A 20,382-nucleotide genomic window follows, 5' to 3' on the forward strand; every position below is an offset into this window, starting at 1 on the left:
GAAATGAAGCAGCGAGTGTGGATACTCTCAATGCTAAATGTTCTATCCACATGAGAACAGCAAGCTATATATATATATATATATATAATTGTAATTGATTAGTATTTCGAGTCAAAAATAAGCTGAACACCAACAAACAAATCTTTGTTCATGCTCGGCTCGTTAACTTAACGAACGAATCAAATATCAGCTTTTTAATGAGCTGAACAAGAGTTGTTCGCGAACAACGAGCCATTTTGAGAGCCATAATAGATATGTAAGTACATGAGAATAGTGTGGTACGTATCTAAATCTTCCAAAGTTGTAAGAGTTGTAAATAAGAAATGCTATCAATATCAGAGGAGTATTTGGCTGATAAAAGCCATCAGAACTTGGTGGCGAAAAGGAACAAAATTTCACTAAATGAGAGCATTTGTAGCCTGCAAAAAAAAAACCATTTCCTTCATTAATTACAAATCCTTTACAGTGCCAATAACAGCTATAACTTACTATAAACTAAGAAGGCAGTAAATCCAATTCTTCATCCTGCTCTGTTGTAAATACATTGGATAAATATCATTAGCATCCTGGACCCATGTCAGGCCAACATACTATAATTTTGGTAGTTTGAATCAGGCCTCGTGAAGGTAATCAAATGCTGTATTCTCGCCTTCAAATTTATAACCCCCGAGCCAGTGGCCAGCCCAAAGCCCAACTTGCACAAAATGCCGAGCGATTTCGCCTTTATCGTCTTTATGCACACGAATTTTCTGTGCGGGACGAAATGTATATCAGATTGTTGCAAGAAATCTGCATTGTTAATGAGAGCATCGAACGAATCTGTCGAATCATAAAGAATGCAGTTTGCGGTTGCAAGCAAGTCAGTTGAAGAAGTATGTTGAATCCAGAACATCTTTAATGTTGAAATCTCCTCGCTCTGGCAATGGTGGGAAGCTCAGGGAAGGAAATGACCGGTGGAAGCCCTCCAGCAACTGCAACACAACAAAAAAGAAATGTAATTTTTGCTAAACATAATTTCTTCTGCAAGCTGCAGCTTTTGAATGGTTTTGTGCACATGCCAGGCATCAATGTATAATTGGATTCCACCAATGGGAGAATTTTCAAGGTGTTGATAAGTTGAAATGATTGGTTGATGAAATCATTGGTGCTCATCAGATGGAATTTTCAGAAGGGAGAGTTCGGAGTAGCGGTTAAGTTGCTTCTAGGGTATTATGAATGTTTCAGGAACCAGTCACCAAAAGTGCTTTCTAAACATGCTTGGTGATAAGTCAAGTAAACAAGGAGAAATCAAAGTTGAATGATACTTGTCAGTATTATCAAAGCACAAAGCATAATGCAATGTTCAAGGCTCTTTTTTCTGCAAAGCACAATGTGCAGAGCGAAGCATCGCTTTTATTAATCAATGTGCTAATAAGTTATAGCTTATATAAATCTATTAATGTATAAATATATTCAATAATAATTGTAAAATATAAAGTATGACTTAAAGGTGGATAAAAAATAGAAAAAAATCGATACAATTTCTAACCTTTAAGGTAAACATTGAGGATTAACCTAAAAATTCAAATTTCGAACATTTTCTAATAATTTGTTGTAATAATTAAAAAAAAAACTGCAAAATAAGTTCAGTGCTTTGAAGGGCACTCCAACAAAGCGAAGTGAGTGTCACGGGCTTCGCTTCGCTTTGCTCATGAAGCGCGTTTTTAAAAACATTGATAGTAGTGATCAAACTTGTTTTAAACTTACGCATACAGTTGAATGTGCTAGATCATAAACTCAAGATTTCGTGGTTGGAGACAAAGCACCTAAACTATAGATCAGATAAGTAGCACACTAGTGATCAAACTCAATTTCAACTCAAAGGTTTAAAAATGCTTAGGTAAGTTTTGTAAATGAAAAAAAAAAAATCAAAGCTGGTCTAGACACTAATAATTAAAACTTTTTTAACTCATGCGTACACCCGTACATGGTAGATTTTAAACTCGAGATCTTGTGGTTGGAGACAAAGCACCCAACCATTAGTCAAGTCTGTTGCACACTAGTAGTTTAAGCCTTTAGATGAGAACCAACTGATTGGTATTTCTACATCAATATATTTTTAAACTGTGTGATGTGAGATTAAACCAAAGGCTTCATGTGCCTTAATAATCTCCCCATGTAGTGAGAATCTCATCACATCAACCATCATTCATTGTAAGAGTCGCTATTGAACTTTCGCTTGACCATAATAGAATCCATCAAAAGATAAATGAGAGCCACAAACAACAGGAACCACTTGATGAACCATCAAATCTTAAAACATTTGCCGACCAACGGAACTCGAAATTAGACTAGATTCACTAGTCAAACATATTTTCAACCCGAAAGCTTAAATATATGGGTAAGGGCTAATCACCTAGTATTTCTACACCAACAATTTTTCTAACTATTTGATGTGAGATCAAACTCAAAGTTCTAATAGCAAGATTGCCCATAACAATCTCCCTCTAAACTTTGTTTTTTTCGGCTGGTCCATGTGCACTGTACACATCATTAGATGGAATCTTCATACACAAGGAATAGAACAAACATGAAAAATGCCAAAGTCAGCCTTCATGCCTACTAATATAATACATGTTAATGCAATTCCACATATGGCTGGATAAAATTACTTGTTTGCAGGTGTACTCCAATGATTTAGATAATAAGACCTGAACTTTCTGCTACAAAAATAGAAATGTGAAGCTACAGAACTTCATAAGTAGTAGTCAGGAATAACAATGGGAGTGTTACCAAGCACTTCGAGCATATTACACGTGGAAGTTAAAAAAATAAGCTCTGAGCTCGGGAAAAGACTACAACCAGCATGCTTATCAACTCTACTTCATTGCTAAAAGACGTGGATCAACAAAGCATATCTCTCAGGACACACAATGCTGCTTTCAAAAAAAAAAAAAAGAAGTGCCAAAAAAGCACAATAACTGTTAAGTAAAATGAAAGAATCAAAAGGTTATGTTCACGCCACTTCTATTATTATTTGGATGATAAATCAAGCAGATAATGTCCGTCAAAAACAACAGAAAATTAGCACAATAGCACACAAATAAGGTGAAAACAATATCTGGTAATGATAACTGCTAACTCCACTAAAATTATAAAATAGCTCAATCTGTATATGAACTTTTTTGTTCAGATAGTGATTTTAAGCTGATTCTCAGCAGAGATCGAGTTAAATAAACTCAGTTTGAAGTAATCTGCATTGTATATGCATGCATGCATTCCCACATGCAACATTGACGGGTGGAGAGTAGATGGATAAGATTTGATGTATGCATGCATGTAAAAAAATATGTATTTGCGAAATGCAGCAAGTATGCACCAATGCTTGTATAAAAATACCCATGCATGCCAGCCCACTTTAAGCTTTGATTGAATTCAACAATGCTTCATTCAAATTGAGCCCTTTAATAGTTAGGCCAAAACTTGAATCACATTAGTCCAAATTAGATCAAACAGGCCTAAATCTAATATTCAAATCATTTGGCCAAAGCTCGAATCACATTAATCCAAATTAATTCAAGCAGGCCTCCATCTAATATTCAGATCATTTAAGTGCTGGGTAGGAGTCTTATCTAATAGTGTCCCAGATAATTGCACATACTGGCTTTGAAAAAGTCAAATTCTAACAGCACGAGGAAAACAGAACAATAAGTGTAAACCTTGTTGCCTTCTAACAAAGTAGCATTAACATTCTTTTATGATAACTAAACAGTCTCACATGGGGAAAACAATAATTTTCCTTGCCTACATCCATGACATTAATAAATGAAGGAATATTATTTGATTCAGGGTTAGAGGGACTTTGGCTACTATGGAAATATTATAGCCTCTCTACAAGTTACCTAGTGAGGCTCTGCACAACAGGAACACTACTATATAAGAATTAAAAAAATGTTGTAAAAATAGATGGAATTTGAAGAGTTCAATCTAGTATGTCACTTTCAACATCGGGATCATTAAGAAATTGAAAACAATAATTTCACTTCATAAAAGAGACTTAAATAAACTAATAAAACCCAAGTCAAGCTTGTGTTCAAACCCAAATTAAAAGTCAGACAATTCTAAAACAAGTTAAAAGTCCTAGCCAAAGTCAAGTTAGAACGTGGTCAAGCCTAGATCCTTAATTGGGGGTAAGCTATATATAAAGGATACACAAGTAGTTACAAAAGTAAGATTATTAGAGAAGATAAAATCAAGGAGCGGTTTTAATATTTTAAAACTACAGCCCCAAAAAAAGGGTCCAGCAACACAAAAGTAGAAGGAAAGGTAAGCTTGATTTTATCCAAAGGGAGATTGTTAATCAAATAAGAACTATCTATATAATAACTAATCATCCAATAAAAAGAATGAACAAGGAAGCATCCTAGAAGTCATCTCTTCATTTTTTAGAATTCATCTTGTTTCCTCCAGCCTATGAATACTGCTCTTATTGTAAGCATTTGAAATCAACATTGATTGAATGAATTTCGTTCTCCAAAAAGCCTAGTCAACCATATCTCCTTCCTCTCTCTCTCTCTCTCTCTCTCTCTCCCCAACCTAACTCTCCCTCTCATTCTCTCACTCTCTCTCTCTCTCTTCTACTCTAAAAAACCAAACTTACAAAAAGAAGATTCATCAAGGATGCTTCAGCAATCAGCAATTGGTAATGCTAAATCCTCAGACCAACATTTTTTTTTTAAGCTCCTCGTTCATGCTAAATTCCTATGCCATCTCTTTCTAACCTCGATGAAATCTCAAGTATCCAATCCCTCTATATTGAAGACATGAAGGCTCCATAGATCCTAATCTGCTAGTTAGCCTTACATCTAGCAAGCAATGGTTCTTATTAAATTATCCCCTTGGTGTCCAGTTGCCCCAACCTTAGTGATATTGGAGTTAAACTCAAACCATCATAAGAAAGCAAATATTATTACGTAAAATCCCATAGTCGATTACAACCACACACAGAAACGGGAAATAACAACATGACACAAACACCACTAGGAACGCGGGCGGCTATGTGGACTAGACGGGTGCTCGGTGTTTGTGGTAGGTTAGAGAGGTGAAGGCTATGGTGGGCTGCAGAAGAGAAGTTGTGACTAGACAGCTGGTTGACTTGTGAATGGAAGGTCTGGAAGGAGATGAGAAGTTGGCGACAAGACTGCGGAGAAGGGAAAAAGGCTCTGGTTGAACTGCTGGTGAAGAAGTGGTAGGGAGACAGGAGGCTTGTGGGTGGGGCAACAGAGGAGGTTAGCTGCTGGAATAGCAACATGGGGCTTGGGACCACGAGAGAAAGCAAGATTGATGTCCTTGGTGAAGAGGTGGTTGCAGCAGTGACGATGACGGCGATGACAGCGGTTTTTCTTTGGTTTTCTTAGTTTAAAGGTTATGAACAGCACAAGGCGTGATCCTGCAGCCTTCCCACGTCAGGAGCGGAGACGCTCCCGCAGCAGTCACCTGGGATTGGGGGAGCTGCGGCCACATTCGTTAAAGCTTTTGTCGGCATGTTGAAGGCTGCGGACTGGCTTAACCTCTCGGGGTTCAAGGGTCTTCAACTGTGTAGCTATGAGCACCTGGATCTCACTGTTGGTTGCACTGCAACAAAAACACCCAAGTTTTCCCCACTTGCGAGCAAACATCCACATTGATCCAACTATCTAGGGGCACACTACAGGAATTTCATGCTATTTGTATTTTGTTGACTCCTCCAAAAGGAACCCAAGGTTGGTTCAACCTGATCTGAAGCAAGAGCAACTTGTATCTCCCTAAGCGGTGGCAATCATGGCTGTAATCTATCGAGCAGGGATGTCATGAAACACTCTTTATATCGGTTGTCGTGTGTCTGAACCTGCATCTTCTATCTTGTTGGCCTCTGTCATCACCAAAACTAATTTGACTAGTGCTTCTTTGCTGGCAAAGGTACCTATAATCTCGAACTATGCAAAAATTAGAACTATGCACCTACCATTTTGATGAAGAAGTAGGTGTTTTTAAATTTTTCATGCTGAGTCTGACGATCAAACTGTCACGGTATCCCCAACAAAAAATAGCAAGCATCAAAACTAATCATGTTGTTGAATTCCAATCAAAAACTCTACGAGACACTTCCTGTTAATGTTAACCATGTTCTCATTCTTCAACCGCAGAAGAAAATACTTTTGGGAATGTATCGGAGTCATGAGGCTCAATTTGTCCACAATTGTGTGGACACCATATTATTACTCCTCCCTCCATCAATGATGAGATAGCATACCCTTCCTTTCATAGTACAACGAGTGTAGAATATATTGTGATGAATCCACTGTTGCTCCCTCGTATTTTTAGGTTGTAGAACCATCCGAGCCACCAGCATTTTACCCTCATCTGGTGAGAGCTGATACTCCTCACTCTATTCTTCAAGTGCCTTTGGATCGCTCTCTTCCTCTGCTACTCTCTGCTTAGTGAAGAATACAACTCACCTCGTCGGACAACTGGAAGCGATATGTACAAAATTATCGCATCTGAAGCATTTTCTAGATGAGACTATAGTGAGCGTGCTACTATTCTCAGGCTTCTTCTCACTCGGAGTGGTTTTGTGTTGTTCCTGACCAATCTACTCCACTCCATGACACGTGCTCCTTTTGAGGTCTCCAAATGTGGGTGGTTTGTGCTACTATTCTCAGGCTTCTTCTCACTCTGGAGTGGTTTTGTGTTGTTCCAGACCAATCTACTCCACTCCATGAGACGTGCTCCTTTTGAGGTCTCCAAATGTGGGTGGTTGTCTAACTGGTGATGGTTGCTTGGTCTGCTTCTATTATCTCTCCACTTTCGGTGCTAAGATTCACATGTCCCTCAGTATCCAACAGGGTTACAACTGGACCATATTACTGATGGCGGGCTTCATGCTTCCCAAGTACCAGGTTATGGTGTGCTCCTCTATTTCCTTCTGCTAACACTTCAACTTAAGCTGCATAAAATGTCCTATACTCCACTGAAAGCTCCTTCCATTGCAGGTAATGGAGCCTCAAAAAAATATCTCGGCAGTAGTGTGGGGTTAGGTATTGTCGCTGCATTGCCTTCTCCATTTTATCCCAAGAAGTAATTTTGTCCCATTCTTCTCTGCCTCCCCACTTCAGATCTTCCACCACAAAAAAGTATTCTTTTTCAGCTTGATGATGGCGAGCTTCACTCGTCTGTCATCAAGCACCTCCTCCAATCATTAGTCTGCATCCACTCAAGGAAATTATCTAGATCCATTCTCCCCTTGAAATATGGTAGAACCACATTTAGCCCCAGATCTCTGTACATCCAAACGGCATGTCATCTTTATATCTTTTTACAGGCATTTCATCTTTGTATCCTCTAATAGGTGCCTCATCTCTATATACTCTAACAGACATCTCTTCTTTGTATCCTCCAACATACACCTCATCTCTAGGCCTCCACTGATATTGTACCATAAAGCAATGTGGCATGTCTTTTGCTCCATTGGAATCATTCACATGGAAAGGATTCAGGTGTTCTTCTTGCTCCTTTCACGGATTTCACTATTACGGTCGACAGTGATCCCGCCTTGGGTTATTTCCTCAATGAAATCAAGCAAATGTAACACTCGGTAGAGTAGTCATTGTGTATTGTCTACAGTAGATTCCTAATCTGATTCCGAAAATTATCTCCTAGGGGGGTGATTAAGGTTTAGGCACTATGCAATATGGGGGTTGTTAAAAACCCTAGGATAGGACTAGGGTTATGCTAGATCTAATACCAAATGATACCAGAGTAAACACAAACCACAATAGGAAAAGAAAATATTATTTTTGAAAGCAAATAGGTGGCTACAATCACAATTGAAAGAGAAATTACAACAATCACAATTGAAAGAGAAATTACAACAAACACAACACAAACTCACACTAGGGCTTGATCCATGGGTGGTGGAGGTCGGCTAGGTGGTTGGGGAGCGGAGGTAGGTGGCTAAAATGGGTTGTGGGTGGTTGGGACAGCTGAAAGAGGGGTTGGAATTGCGTTGGCAGTGAAGCGGAGGGTCGGGAAAATAAGGGGCAGCAAAGGGGAAGGGTTGTACACTACAGGATAGCAAGGGGAGTGGTCTACTGCAGGGGGCAACAAGTAAAAATGATGGTTGGACGGGAGGAAAATAGATGATTTGTTATTTTCCATATGGTGGCAGCTAGGATAGAAGGGACGGAGGCAGGTAAAGGTGGTGATTGGCGGCATGAGTTGCAAGAAACAATCGGAATGTTGTTTGGTGGTTTTGCAGAAAGGAAAGGCGGCGGCGGCAGTGAGGGGAGAAATGCAGTGGATGGATAAATCGGAGATAAATTGACTTGGGAGCTTATAGTAACAAATTACCATGATATTGTAGCTGCTACAGTACAACCGGAATATTTATCGCAGGAGAGGCGCCAAAATAATCATATTTTCCTTATGGTTTGTTTCTATTATCCTTCATTTATTTTGTCATTTCCTATATATGCGTTGTATTAGGATTTGGAAGGTTGTTTTTGGCGTGAATTTGTTTATGACAGCTGCTAGAGTCCATTACTACCTTCGAGGGATGTGTCCAAGGGGTGGGTTGTGCTCCTCCTGAGGTGGTGTTTACCTTCCCTACTCCCCTTCCCCATCCTCCCCACACTGCTCCCTGTCGCCGTTCCTGCAGCAGCTGCCCAGAACAGTTCTGGGTTCTCTTCCTTCCTTTTTTGCATTTCAACCAACATTTCCTGTGATTCCAGTGCTCCCGCTTATTTTCATCACTATTCCAGCCACCATAAATCCTCTCCCCTTCCCACCAACTGTTGTTTTAGTCACCTCGGGCTACCTCCCTGCCACCTTACCGCTATCCCAACCCTCCTACACTGCCTTCCTGCCACATTCGCTGTTCTCAGGAACCCAAATGCCACTTTGCTACCACCCCGAATAGTAAGAACTTTTTCCGTTTTCATATCCACCCACTTCCTCTGCGCTCCCACCTTACAAGCCCCCGCCGGACCCCCCCCCTCCCCCTCCCCCTCACCCCCCCTCTGAAATCTCACCCTAGTTTGATTATTTGTGTTGTCTGTTGCTATTTCAGATTTTCAAGTGTTGTATTGTTGTATTTTTCCTTTCAAGTGTGTTGATTGTAACTGTTATTTGTTTTCGGTAATAATAGTTATTTTTCCTATTGTGATTTGGGTTAACTCTGGTATTAATTCATATCAGAGCTAGCTTAACTATAATCCTGTCCTAAGGTTTTCTAGCATTCACTATGCACAAACCATCTCCACTCCAAAAAGTTTCTTTCATATCCCCAAATACCCGCTTCAAATTCCTAAGACCTAGATATGTTGCCAAGGAGATAATTGTCGGAAACCGGGTCGAGGGGAAAGGACACGTTTTTTATGAGAAGTTCACAAAGAAGTATCCAGTGTATTTCTAGGGAGGATAAGCAATAGGAAATCCGCCAATTACAAAAGAGACTTGCCACCTTCGAGAGGAGGCAATTAGGTTGGGTCCCCTGTAGCCACGACGGTGACTTGTTAGAATGACGAAATAGAGTGAATCTCTTCCACCATACGGATGTCAAGGATAAAGAACATCTGCCACAAAAACTTGAACTAAATGAGCTACTTGAGAACCTAAAATTTTAAAGTAAATGTAGATTTGTCTTATTTCGATGACCACTTAGATCCGAATAAGGTCATCGAGTGGTTCTGGACCTTGGAATATATTTTTGAGTGTCAGGACATCTCACAGAACGGAAAGATGAAACTAGCTGCCAGCAAGTTAAAGAAGAGTGCATCTTAGTGGAGGGAGGACTTGAAGGTTCTTCAACAGCGAGAATGAAAGAGTAAAATTACTACCTAGTCCAAGATGAAATGGGAGATACAACGTCAGTTCCTACGAGCTCAATACAAACTGAATGTTCAAACCCTAGCATCAGAAGTGAAGAGACCACATCGTCGACTAACCGCCATATCTTACAGGCAAGTTTCAACCCAAGGATCTTACAGCCACAACCATGAGGAATATCTAAGCTGGCCCCACCTGAGGAAATATGACATGAGGAAATTTTACGTGTTTTTCTTAGGTTTAATTCAACACTTATTTCTTATTTATCACAATTTTATGATTGTGGAAGCTTGTTTGTGGTGTTTTACATGTTACAAGTGATTAAACGACCATTAAGGAGCGAGAAAACGACGAAATCATGGTAGTCCAACCAACCATGCCCAAAAGCGGCATAGTTAGCCAAATCGGAGCATAACTGCGCCGCAATCAGCGTGATTATGTGGTATCCTGGCGTGTTCACATCACAACTACGACTTGTTTGGCATGGCTACGTTGGATTCGGTCATGACCACGCCATCGTTGCTTCTTCTCTGCATAGAAAGAGCCCTGTTGTTGGACTTGGATAAGCCCTATAAAGCAAGATGTGAGGGCACGTTTTGGGACATCTAGAGACTGTTGGAGGTTGGGGTTTCAGAGGAATTTGAGAGTTCTTTAATGCCTTAAGGGTTTTCTTCCTCCTTCAAGGAAGCAAGCCTTTAGGAGTGTTTTCTCTTGTATTATGTTTGAGTGTGTTTGAGAGAAGTTGTAAGAGAGGTTGTGCTGCTTCTGTGAGTCTTTATTGGAGTGAAATCATTGTATGGCAAGGTACGTCAATTGTGTGGAGAGGGAACAAGCTTTGTAAATTGTTTATCTTCAGTTATGCATTGATTTTGTGTGTTTTTTATGATTTGTTTTCTGGATTTACATTGCATGATGAGTAGCTAAATTCTTTTCATGTTGATGTGATATAAGGCTACTGTTCTTTGTAGTTTCTTATGTATGTTTTTTCCCATAACGTTTTCTGCGCATATTATTTTTCATGTTGTTAGGTTCACTTTTCGATCTTTGTTTGCTCCTGATTTAGCCAATTAGAATGTTAAAATATTTCATGAACTATAACTTTTGTCTGTTGCGTAGTGGAACGAATAAATTAACCACAAAAACATAGTGAAATAGGCATATTATCATTAGGATTTTGCAAATTAGATAGGTGATCTGAAGAATCCTGAGAAAAACTATATGGTTCTTAATTGTTTGGGTGTCTAATTCTTCTTATTACCCAGGCATAGGCTAAGGAGAAACTTTTATCCTTGGTTGGCAACTATCACATTAGGGAACACCTAGAAAAACTACAAAATCACGACGCCTAAATCACGAAAGCACGAGTTTTTCTCCTCTGAAGGACATTTTTGAATTTATATTTCTCGTATTTCTAAATCTTTCTTTTGTTTTCTTTTTTTATTTTCTTTGAATTGTAGATTTCAAACTTTGCAATTGTGACTGCGTAAAACTAAGTTTAAAAAATAGTAAACTAAAGATTCACCACTTAGAATAAGTCTTTCTTTGTGGGATCGACATGCGGACTCATTAGACCTCATATTACTTAACATGTATACATGTGTGCTTAGCCACTTGCCCTGTGGCAACATTTCAGCTATCAAGTTTTTCGAGTCGTTGCTGGGAAAAGACATTAAGAAATATTCAGATTTTAGGAGAATTAGAGCTAAACATGTTTTCTTGTTATTTTTGGTATACTTACATATTTGCTTTGCCAGTTTTATTGCAGATGATGAAAAAAGAAGTGTGTAGGGCATGATTCAAAAGAAAAATCAACAAGTGGCCAACCTCCTTGAAAAGAAGCTTGAGGTGAGCATACCGATTTTAAAATAGAAATGAATATCTAAGCCCTCTCTAATTAATAAGAATTAATATCTTTATTAACGAAAGCCTTATAACATCATATTCCGAAAAAATGTTAAGTGATGTTGAGTTGGTCGAATGGATCTTAATTGATTTACAACCTTCAGAAAATGAAAACATTTCAATCACACTGTTAATAATTTTGAGGTGTTCTTAGATTTGGGAAGAGGGATGTTAAGGAAAGGGTAGCGCATTAGAAATTAATGATAGACCAACCTGAAAATGAGATCTGTATATCCCTTAATTGCATTTAAATAATCTAGTTAAAGAATCAGGAACCTTGCATGAGAACTACTAACATAAATTTAGTCACAGTAGAGTTGTCAGATTATTTAAGGGCAAATAATAGGTAAGTTTGGGGAATTGACACGAGTCAAATTCACATTTTTTTGTGTTTAAATCTGCACTTTCTTCATTAATTATCATGATTTTATGCTTGTAAAAGGTTATTTATGATGTTTCACAAGTTACAAGTGATGAAATGTGCATTACAGGGCAACAAAACGGAGAAAACATGATAGTTCAATCGGTCTAACCGTGCCTAAATATGGCATAATTACGTCGCCCTCTCTGCATGGGCGACATAGTAACACCAAATTTGGGAGTAGCTACGCCACAGTCAGTGTGATAACGTCATATTTTGGCATGGTCACGTCATGCCTACGCCAGACTCAGGTGTGATCATGCCACCGCTGCTTCTTCTCTACTTGGAAAGAGCCCCCTTGCTGGATTTGGACAAGGGATATAAAGGAAGATGCTATGACACGTTTTGGGACATCTAGAGGTTGCTAAGAGCTGGGGTTTTAGAGGCCTTTGAGATTTATTGAGTGTCTTAAGGGTTTTCTTCCTCCTTCAAGGAGGCAAGCCTTTAGGTGCATTCTCTTGTATTTTCTTTGGGTGTGTTTGAGAGGAGCTATAAGAGAGGCTGTGATGCTTTTGGGAACAAACTTTGTAAGTTGGTTATCTTCAGTTATGCATTGGATTTGTGTGTTTTCGATGATTCATTTTATGGTTTTACATCACATGAGTGGCTAAATTTCTTTCGTGTTCTTGTGATGTAAGGCTGGTGTTCTTTGTGATTTTCTTTTATGTGTTTTTTTCCCGTAAAATTTTCTGCACATCATGTTTCATGTTTTAGGTTAACTTTTTTATCTTTATTTTCTCTTAATTTGACCAATTAGAATGTTAAAACATTTCATGAACTATGTCTTCTGCTCGTTGCGTAGTGGAAAAAAATAAGTGAAATAGGCATATTATTATTATGATTTTGCAACCAAGATATGGGATCTGAAAAATCCTAAGAAACGCGGTATGGTTAAGCAAAACTTAACTGTGGTTGTCCGATTCTACTTACGACTTAGGCATAGGCTAAGAAGAAACTTTTCTCCCAGGTAGACAACTACTACATAAAAGAATACCTACGAAAACCACAAAATCACAATGACTAAATCACAGAAACATGAGCATTTCTCCTCTGAAGGACATTTTTGAATTCACATTTCTTGTGTTTCTAGATGTTTCTTTCATTTTCTTTTTTGATTTGCTTAGAATTGTAAGTTTGAGCTTCGCAACTATGTTAATGTCAAATTAGGTTTAGAAAGTTAGTAAAGTAAAGATTCACATATTGGAATAAGTTTTAATTATTTCCTCTTAGGATCGAAACGCAGACTCATTGAACCGCATATTACTTGACACGTATACTTGCGTGCTTGGCCACTTGCCTCGCGGCAACTTTTCGGTCATCAAGACACTAGATTAAAGTGGATAATAGAGGATACCAATCCACATTTCCAAATCCATCTCCACCATAAAGTGTTTTAAGTGTCATGAATTTGAGCATATTGAAGCATATTGCAAAACCAAGGGAACAGGACGATATAGTTTACTGAGTAGGGGGCTATTGAAGAAAGGGGTAATGACACAGTAGACACTAAAGAAGACGAGGTTATAAAGGAGTACCAACTTCCAACTGATGAGGAAAAGATGTACATAGTTTCAGCTGAGCCCATGATAGAGAGTCCAACCGAATTAACAGTGATTGTCTAAGACAGACTTGAGTTCGAGTAACCGATACCAGAGTCATGGCAGTTCCCGATAAGAGAAATTCATAAATACTACTAAGAACTCATAAAAAAGATGATATGGAAACAAAAATTGCAAAAAAGCAAAATACAAAAGTATATTTTGATGATATGGATAGACACCTTTAAAAAAATTAAATGAATTACATATTAGTTGTGATAATAATACACATTTAGAATCAATTAGATCGAGTTTTAAATTTCAAAGTTTACTTGATTTATCATTAACAAATTCTACATAATAATGACAACTTTTTTATAAGATCCTTTTATGAATTAGTATATCAAGAAACAACGAACCTCAAACAAAATTAATATCAAATTAAACATTCATCATAGCAACAATTTCAACATATAATGTGATGTGGGGTGCCTTCGCGGGGTGCTAAAAGGCACCCCTGTAGTGCGAGCGCTAAAACAAAGCTCGGGTGTGGGCGCTGAATGGGCCCCGAAGCGAGATGCTTCAAACCCGCGAGGCCAGAAACCTCGCAAAGCTTCGTGTTCGCGGAAGCAGGAGCGAAAGCGGAGCGGGATCGTGAACTCTCTCGAAGGCGGGGGTAGGCGCAAACTATCGCGGTCCAGGAAGAAGCATCACGAGTTGTCGAACCCATGAAGTGTTTTTCTAGATTCTTCTGGCCTTCCTACCAATTTCTTTTGTGTGGAAGTTTTCTTTCCTACCTCTTTCCTTTTCTCCTCCAATAGGAGTCTATATATTGTTGTTTTTAGAGAATTAGGGTTGTCTTTGTTGTGTTTGCTTTCAGAATTCCTGTGTGGAGAGTTTTACCTTTTGTAGGGCTGTATCAAGGAGATGGTAGTGCTCCGACTGTATCATACTCCGAGGTGGTGATGTATCTTTCCTTTTCATCTTCCATAACCCTTCACCACTTATCCTAGCCGTCGGCTTGCTGCTAGTTGTTCCGACCGCCGTTTTCCCTCACCAGCCACACTCCCATGGCTTTTCCGATCGCTACCTGCACTTCCCCGCTCGTTGTACACCATCCTAAAGTGTGGCGAGTCTTCTCAGCTGTTTTACCACATTCTCAACGTGCTACTCCACCCTCCAACCAATCTCCCAGCCACCCAACAGACCTTCCTGCCACCCTAACTGCTGCCCCCACTTCCAGTTCACCTTCCAACCTTTGTTGACCACTCTCCTGCATTCACCCTTGCTATCCCAAGCCACCAGATCGACTTCACCAACCTCCAACTCCCTTGGAATACTCCTTAGAGATGTTTTCTTGTGACGTGTATGTTTTGTGTTGTTATTTTCTATCGTGTTGTGTAGTAACCATCTCTCTACAATAATAAAAATTTGTTTCGTATGTTTCCGTTGTTTTTCCTACTCATTCTGGTATCATAATGACTCAATAATTACTCTAACAATTTGCTCAAGTGATTCATCAAATATAGCAGAGAAGCTTTGTTTACTTTTACATTCAAGAATCATTTTATCAGATGTTCAGGTTCATCCTCAGGAGTAGCTTCCATTTCACATATTCAAAAACCTGAAAGGTCGCCTAGTTTTCAATTGGCTCAAGACACTCTACTACAGATTATTTTGTGAACAAAAACTAATAGTGAAAGTCCGTTTCCTTTGTGAAATGAACATATTAACCAAAAATTGGTTGTTATATAACTATTACTTCAAAGCAACACCAGAAAAAAAAAATGAATACGAAAGTGAAACAATTTGGTGATTTCTAGAAAGACCCCGGAAAAAAAAGCAACAGAGATAGTTACATTTTCCAATATGGGAATCTCATAGAGTTCGACAAACTTCTCCCGGAGTAATCTATTCATTTCATCAACATCACAAGCATGCGTCCAATATGAATCATGAACTCCTGCAATCATTAGAGATCAAACCATTACTACATAAATTTCATAACAATATGGGGTTTCTTGGCTATAAGCAATAGTATTTGCAGTATGAAAAACCAGAGTAGGTGATCACGTTAGATGCAGGGGAAACAGGAGGTCTGTAAAATAAATAATTATCAATTTCTATTTTATGACAAATATTAATCAAAACCAAGCAACCTGCAAAATTCAGCCCTGCCTTCTTGCAAGCAACTGCAGTCATCATCATATGAGATCCATCAAGCGAATGAACAAAATTTGGGGGGAAAGCTGTTCTTTGTCGCTTTACCATGACCTACAAAATAGAAAATACCATGAAAGATAAGAAATATGGAAACATAAAAGTCACTGTAAGCAAGCATTGATCCTAAATGTTAATCCGGGTAGAGGGTGTTAGGGGAGCAGATTAAGTAGAAAATTTGCAGTATGACAGTGCTAAATCTAACTTGGAAGAGTACAGGGGCCCACCTTCTCAGTGCCCTGCTGCAAGCTTAAAACCTGAAGTGAAGTTTTGACCTATAAAATTATTTGACAAATGGGTGTCAGGAACAATTTTACCTTTGTTTCTCTTGCATCTGCTTGACTTGTTAATGGATTAAGAGATAATAATGAACAGTACTGTAAGGGGTATAGCTTACAATATGCCGGCCTATTTTCTGGTAAGGTTGAACAACTGGCAAACCAAGAGGGGTGATCCATCTCACCGTCTGATTTTCAGAAGCAATCAACTGTTATAATCAAAAGGTTTATTACGTAAGCCATGTTATTGAAAAGTTATAGATATTTTAAATAAGTGAAAATGGAACTGTCAAATAAGCACAGATGCGGATTATCCTTATGTTGAACTTATTTAGACAGGTATATCTCAAAATTTCCATAACAAGTTTCCTAATTGTTGAAATGGGAACTTGTAGATTGTGTCAAAGGATTTGTTAATTTTGAGCTCTAAAATTGAAGTTTGCTCCAAAAATAAAATAGCTTTTGGCTCACCTAGAGCTCTAATAAATTTCAACGAGCCATTTGATGAACCAAGTGTGGCTTGGATAAAACATAAATGGAGCCAAATTCAGATTTAATCAAGTTAGCCAAGGTCAGATTGAAATGTGATATGTATGTATAAATGCATATATATACACGCGCGCGCGCGCACAGACGTATATAAATAAGACATATACAAAGGTATATATACATAGACCTATACCTATACATATAGATATAGGTATGCATATGTATATGTAGACTGTGTATACATACATAGACATACACCTATACATAACCTATATATCTTTGTGTGTATACATATACGTGCATGTATGTATATATGTATGTATTTGTATATAAAAGTGTTATCAATGCGCAAAGCACAATATAATGTGCCTATGTGTTTGCGTGTCTGCGTGTCTGCGTGTCTGCGTGTCTGCGTGTCTGAGTGTCTCTGTGTGTGTGTGTGTGTATGTTTATTTGTGTTTGTGTGTTTGCGCGGGCGTGAAATCTACACATGCATGAGTACATGTATTTGTGTGAGTGCACGTGAATCTACATATGTTATGTATGAGTATATGTATTTATGTTAACTTAAGAATAGAAGATTGTAAATTGATAACGATCAATTTACTATAGCTCAAAGCAAGTTCAAATCAAAATTCATGAGCAATGTTTGGATCAAATCAAATTATGGCACTCTATAACTAGTGCTCAAGAATTGACCTTTAACAGCCTTATACGTCAGCCAAGCAGAAAAATGTTGGTTGAAAGACTACAAAAGCCCATTAACCTCAATGGTGTCTGTTCATGACATGCGGAAGTAATGCAAACTAAAACGGGTATTCTAAAAACATTAATTAAAACCACATGTGAAAACAATCATGCTCTATCTTGTTAGCTATGATCAAGAGTAAGGATGCATATCACCACCTTACATTTGAAATTCGTAGAAATCTCAAATCAATACTATTGCATAATAAAACTAAGAAATAAACTCAGATTATCATAACAATATTTTATTCCTTGAAATCTTCAGACAAATTACAAACAATAATACCAAAAGCAAGCATAGAGAACCTAAAGTATAGCATGGAGATGAGAGGCTACAAAGTTATAGTTTAAATAAACTAAATTTGTAAATTTTGAAATACCAAAGTTTCACCATAGGTGGAATACAAACCTATGCAGAAAGCAATAAGCGGTGCAGGATACGAGGATAGATCTGAAGAACTTTTCTAACACAGTTTCTGGCTGGACCTAGCTAGGAACAGTATAAATAAGCCTAAGAATACTACCCAAATAGTTAGCATAAGGTTGCTACTCTGCTGCTTATGATGACCATGATGAGTAATTAGCAATGGATGCCAGGGTGAACTCCATAAAAAGCCCAACCCCACCCATGCATGTCCACCTGATGCATGGAGAACAGCACACGCCTGCCATAAAAGATGGCTCCTAACATAGTGCCTTTTTAGTAGAGGCACCCATTACTCGCAGAACATTATAATAAAACTCATGCACACATAACTTTATATCTTCGCTTTTCACGAAAATAAAGACTTTGCAGGCAGTCATCTTGGGCTGGGAACATAATACTTGACACTTCATGCATCAAAATCCCCGAAAAATGAAATTATTTTCAATAACCAACATGCTTTTAACACTTTTTTTTGCTTATGGCAGAATGTAATATTTTCCCATAAAACTGTTGAAGAAAGCAACAAAGTCACTAAAAACAAAAAACTCGTGCCAAATATCTTGTATCTCGAAAGCAAACCAAAGCACAGGCAAGTTACATTCTACATTTTGGCCAAATGATGGGCGAAAAAGATAAATAGAAGCATGCTACCACAGTTTACACGACAAGGTAAACCGATTATTGAAGTCCAACCTTAGCACAATCCCCAAGCCAAGTCATGATAGCACGCGCAGCTTCAAACATCTCCCCCAGTGCAGTTAATGTGATCTACCAAAAAAAGGGGCATTTACATACATACCACAAAAGCCCTATGAATTTACATATCTAGCACCAACTTTACTTTTTTTTACACTTATGCCACCCAAATCATTCATAGCACATAAAAAATGCCATCATTTTACTTTAAAAGAGTGAAATACACCTTTTCATGCTTAAGTAAGGTGGCGTGTATGTAAAAATTGAAATTAAAGGGTTAGATATGTAAATACATAGGATTTGAGTGGCATTTATGTAAATCTTCCGAAAAAGACCCAACAGTATTAAGAATTTGAGCTTAGGTCAATAATGAAAATCAAATACATAATCACCTTTACTTACTCTAGCTGCATAGCAAGATGCTCGAAATAATTGAGTGTCATCTGCGATAAGGCCCCTCTCCTTCAGCCTTCTCTTTATCTGTTCGCGTGCACCAATATAGGTAACACCATATACTGATGTCATAACGGTTTGCTTTACCATTTTTCTGTCCACCTGTTTAAAGTCAGGTTAAAAAGTCAACCCAAAAAAAAATTATGATATTCCTCTACCGTGGTAGCCACTAATGGCCTCACTCCCATGCAAAACAAACTAAACATGTAGAAAGGTATGAATCTTATTATTCACATTTAATAACCATGCTAGCGAAGCTTTTCAATCAGCCCCATGCAACTCCATTTTCTAGTTTTCAGTTCAGTAAAAAAATTCAGCAGGTGGAACTGATTTAAATTTACTCAAGTTTGAGGTCTAGCCAGAATGGCCGTTTTATGATAGATTTTGTACAGCATTAATTTAGAATATTCATATAAAAGTGCACAATCTGTTGCATTATTTTAGAATACTCATACAAAAGTGCACGTTGATGATCTAACTCAAAGGCTAGTGCATTTGAATTTTACAATGAGAGTAACAAGCACAAGTTGGATGCAGGTGTAAGTCTTTTAAAAAATTTTAATATGAGAAATATATTTAGTATTAAATTAATAAAATAACAATTTCCCAATCTACCTAGATAAAACTGTACCAAAACCATACAACATTCCACATCACAGTAAACCTTCAATTGCTATAATGAAGCCTTCATTTCGTTCATATGTGGCAACAAAAATTTTTTCGTGTATGAATTTCCACATCATAAGGACTTAATTGCTAGCCACAAAGAGAAATAGCTGGCTTCTAGTACATAACTAGAGAACTGGCCGTTTAACCATTTTGGGTCAAAAAGTCTAGAAAAATAGCCTCATGATAAAAATGCTATGTGCCATCTAGTAATAAAATTCCTGTCCTTATTCACATAAAGCTTCATAAATGTTCAAAAGAATGTTTAATAGTTACACAAAACCACATACACAGATGCCCACTAACTATCCAAGTACGATTTCAGGTATGTATGTAATCCCCATAAATAAATTAAGCTTAGTCATGCAAAATTTCATAACGTGAACTGAAAAATGGCAACATTGAAACTGGTACATCACAGTCAAAACATTATTATAGTAAATATTTTTTGGGAGAATTACAAACAGAGCACCCATACTGTTAATGCTTACAAATCAGGCACATGTTATTTCTTTTGAACTACCAAAACGATGCATGCACGCATGCCATGATCAAACCATTGAGAATTTTATAAAAATGAAAAATATGGGTTGGGGTTTTATTATGAATTTTGATATTTGAGTAAGAATTTGAAAGATCGGTGAAAGATGATGCTTGATTTGTAAATAGCAATGTTTTGGGTGCTCGTGTTGGACTCCGCCC

General features: G+C 38.0%; 1 protein-coding gene across 1 annotated transcript in view; it reads right to left on the reverse strand.

Moving 5' to 3' along the window:
- Nucleotides 1-378: 378 nt before the first annotated feature.
- Nucleotides 379-20,382, reverse strand: part of LOC110018354 (DNA-directed RNA polymerase 2, chloroplastic/mitochondrial) — a 34,930-nt gene continuing 14,926 nt past the window's right edge. Inside the window, 7 exon segments of the mRNA XM_020715642.1 lie at nt 379-971; nt 15,564-15,667; nt 15,864-15,978; nt 16,152-16,199; nt 16,322-16,411; nt 18,559-18,633; nt 18,964-19,116. Of these exon segments, the coding sequence (XP_020571301.1) occupies nt 861-971; nt 15,564-15,667; nt 15,864-15,978; nt 16,152-16,199; nt 16,322-16,411; nt 18,559-18,633; nt 18,964-19,116 (696 nt within the window). The 3' untranslated portion in view covers nt 379-860.

The sequence above is a fragment of the Phalaenopsis equestris genome, unplaced genomic scaffold, assembly GCF_001263595.1.
Source record: "Phalaenopsis equestris unplaced genomic scaffold, ASM126359v1 Scaffold000016, whole genome shotgun sequence".
NCBI lineage: Eukaryota > Viridiplantae > Streptophyta > Magnoliopsida > Asparagales > Orchidaceae > Phalaenopsis > Phalaenopsis equestris.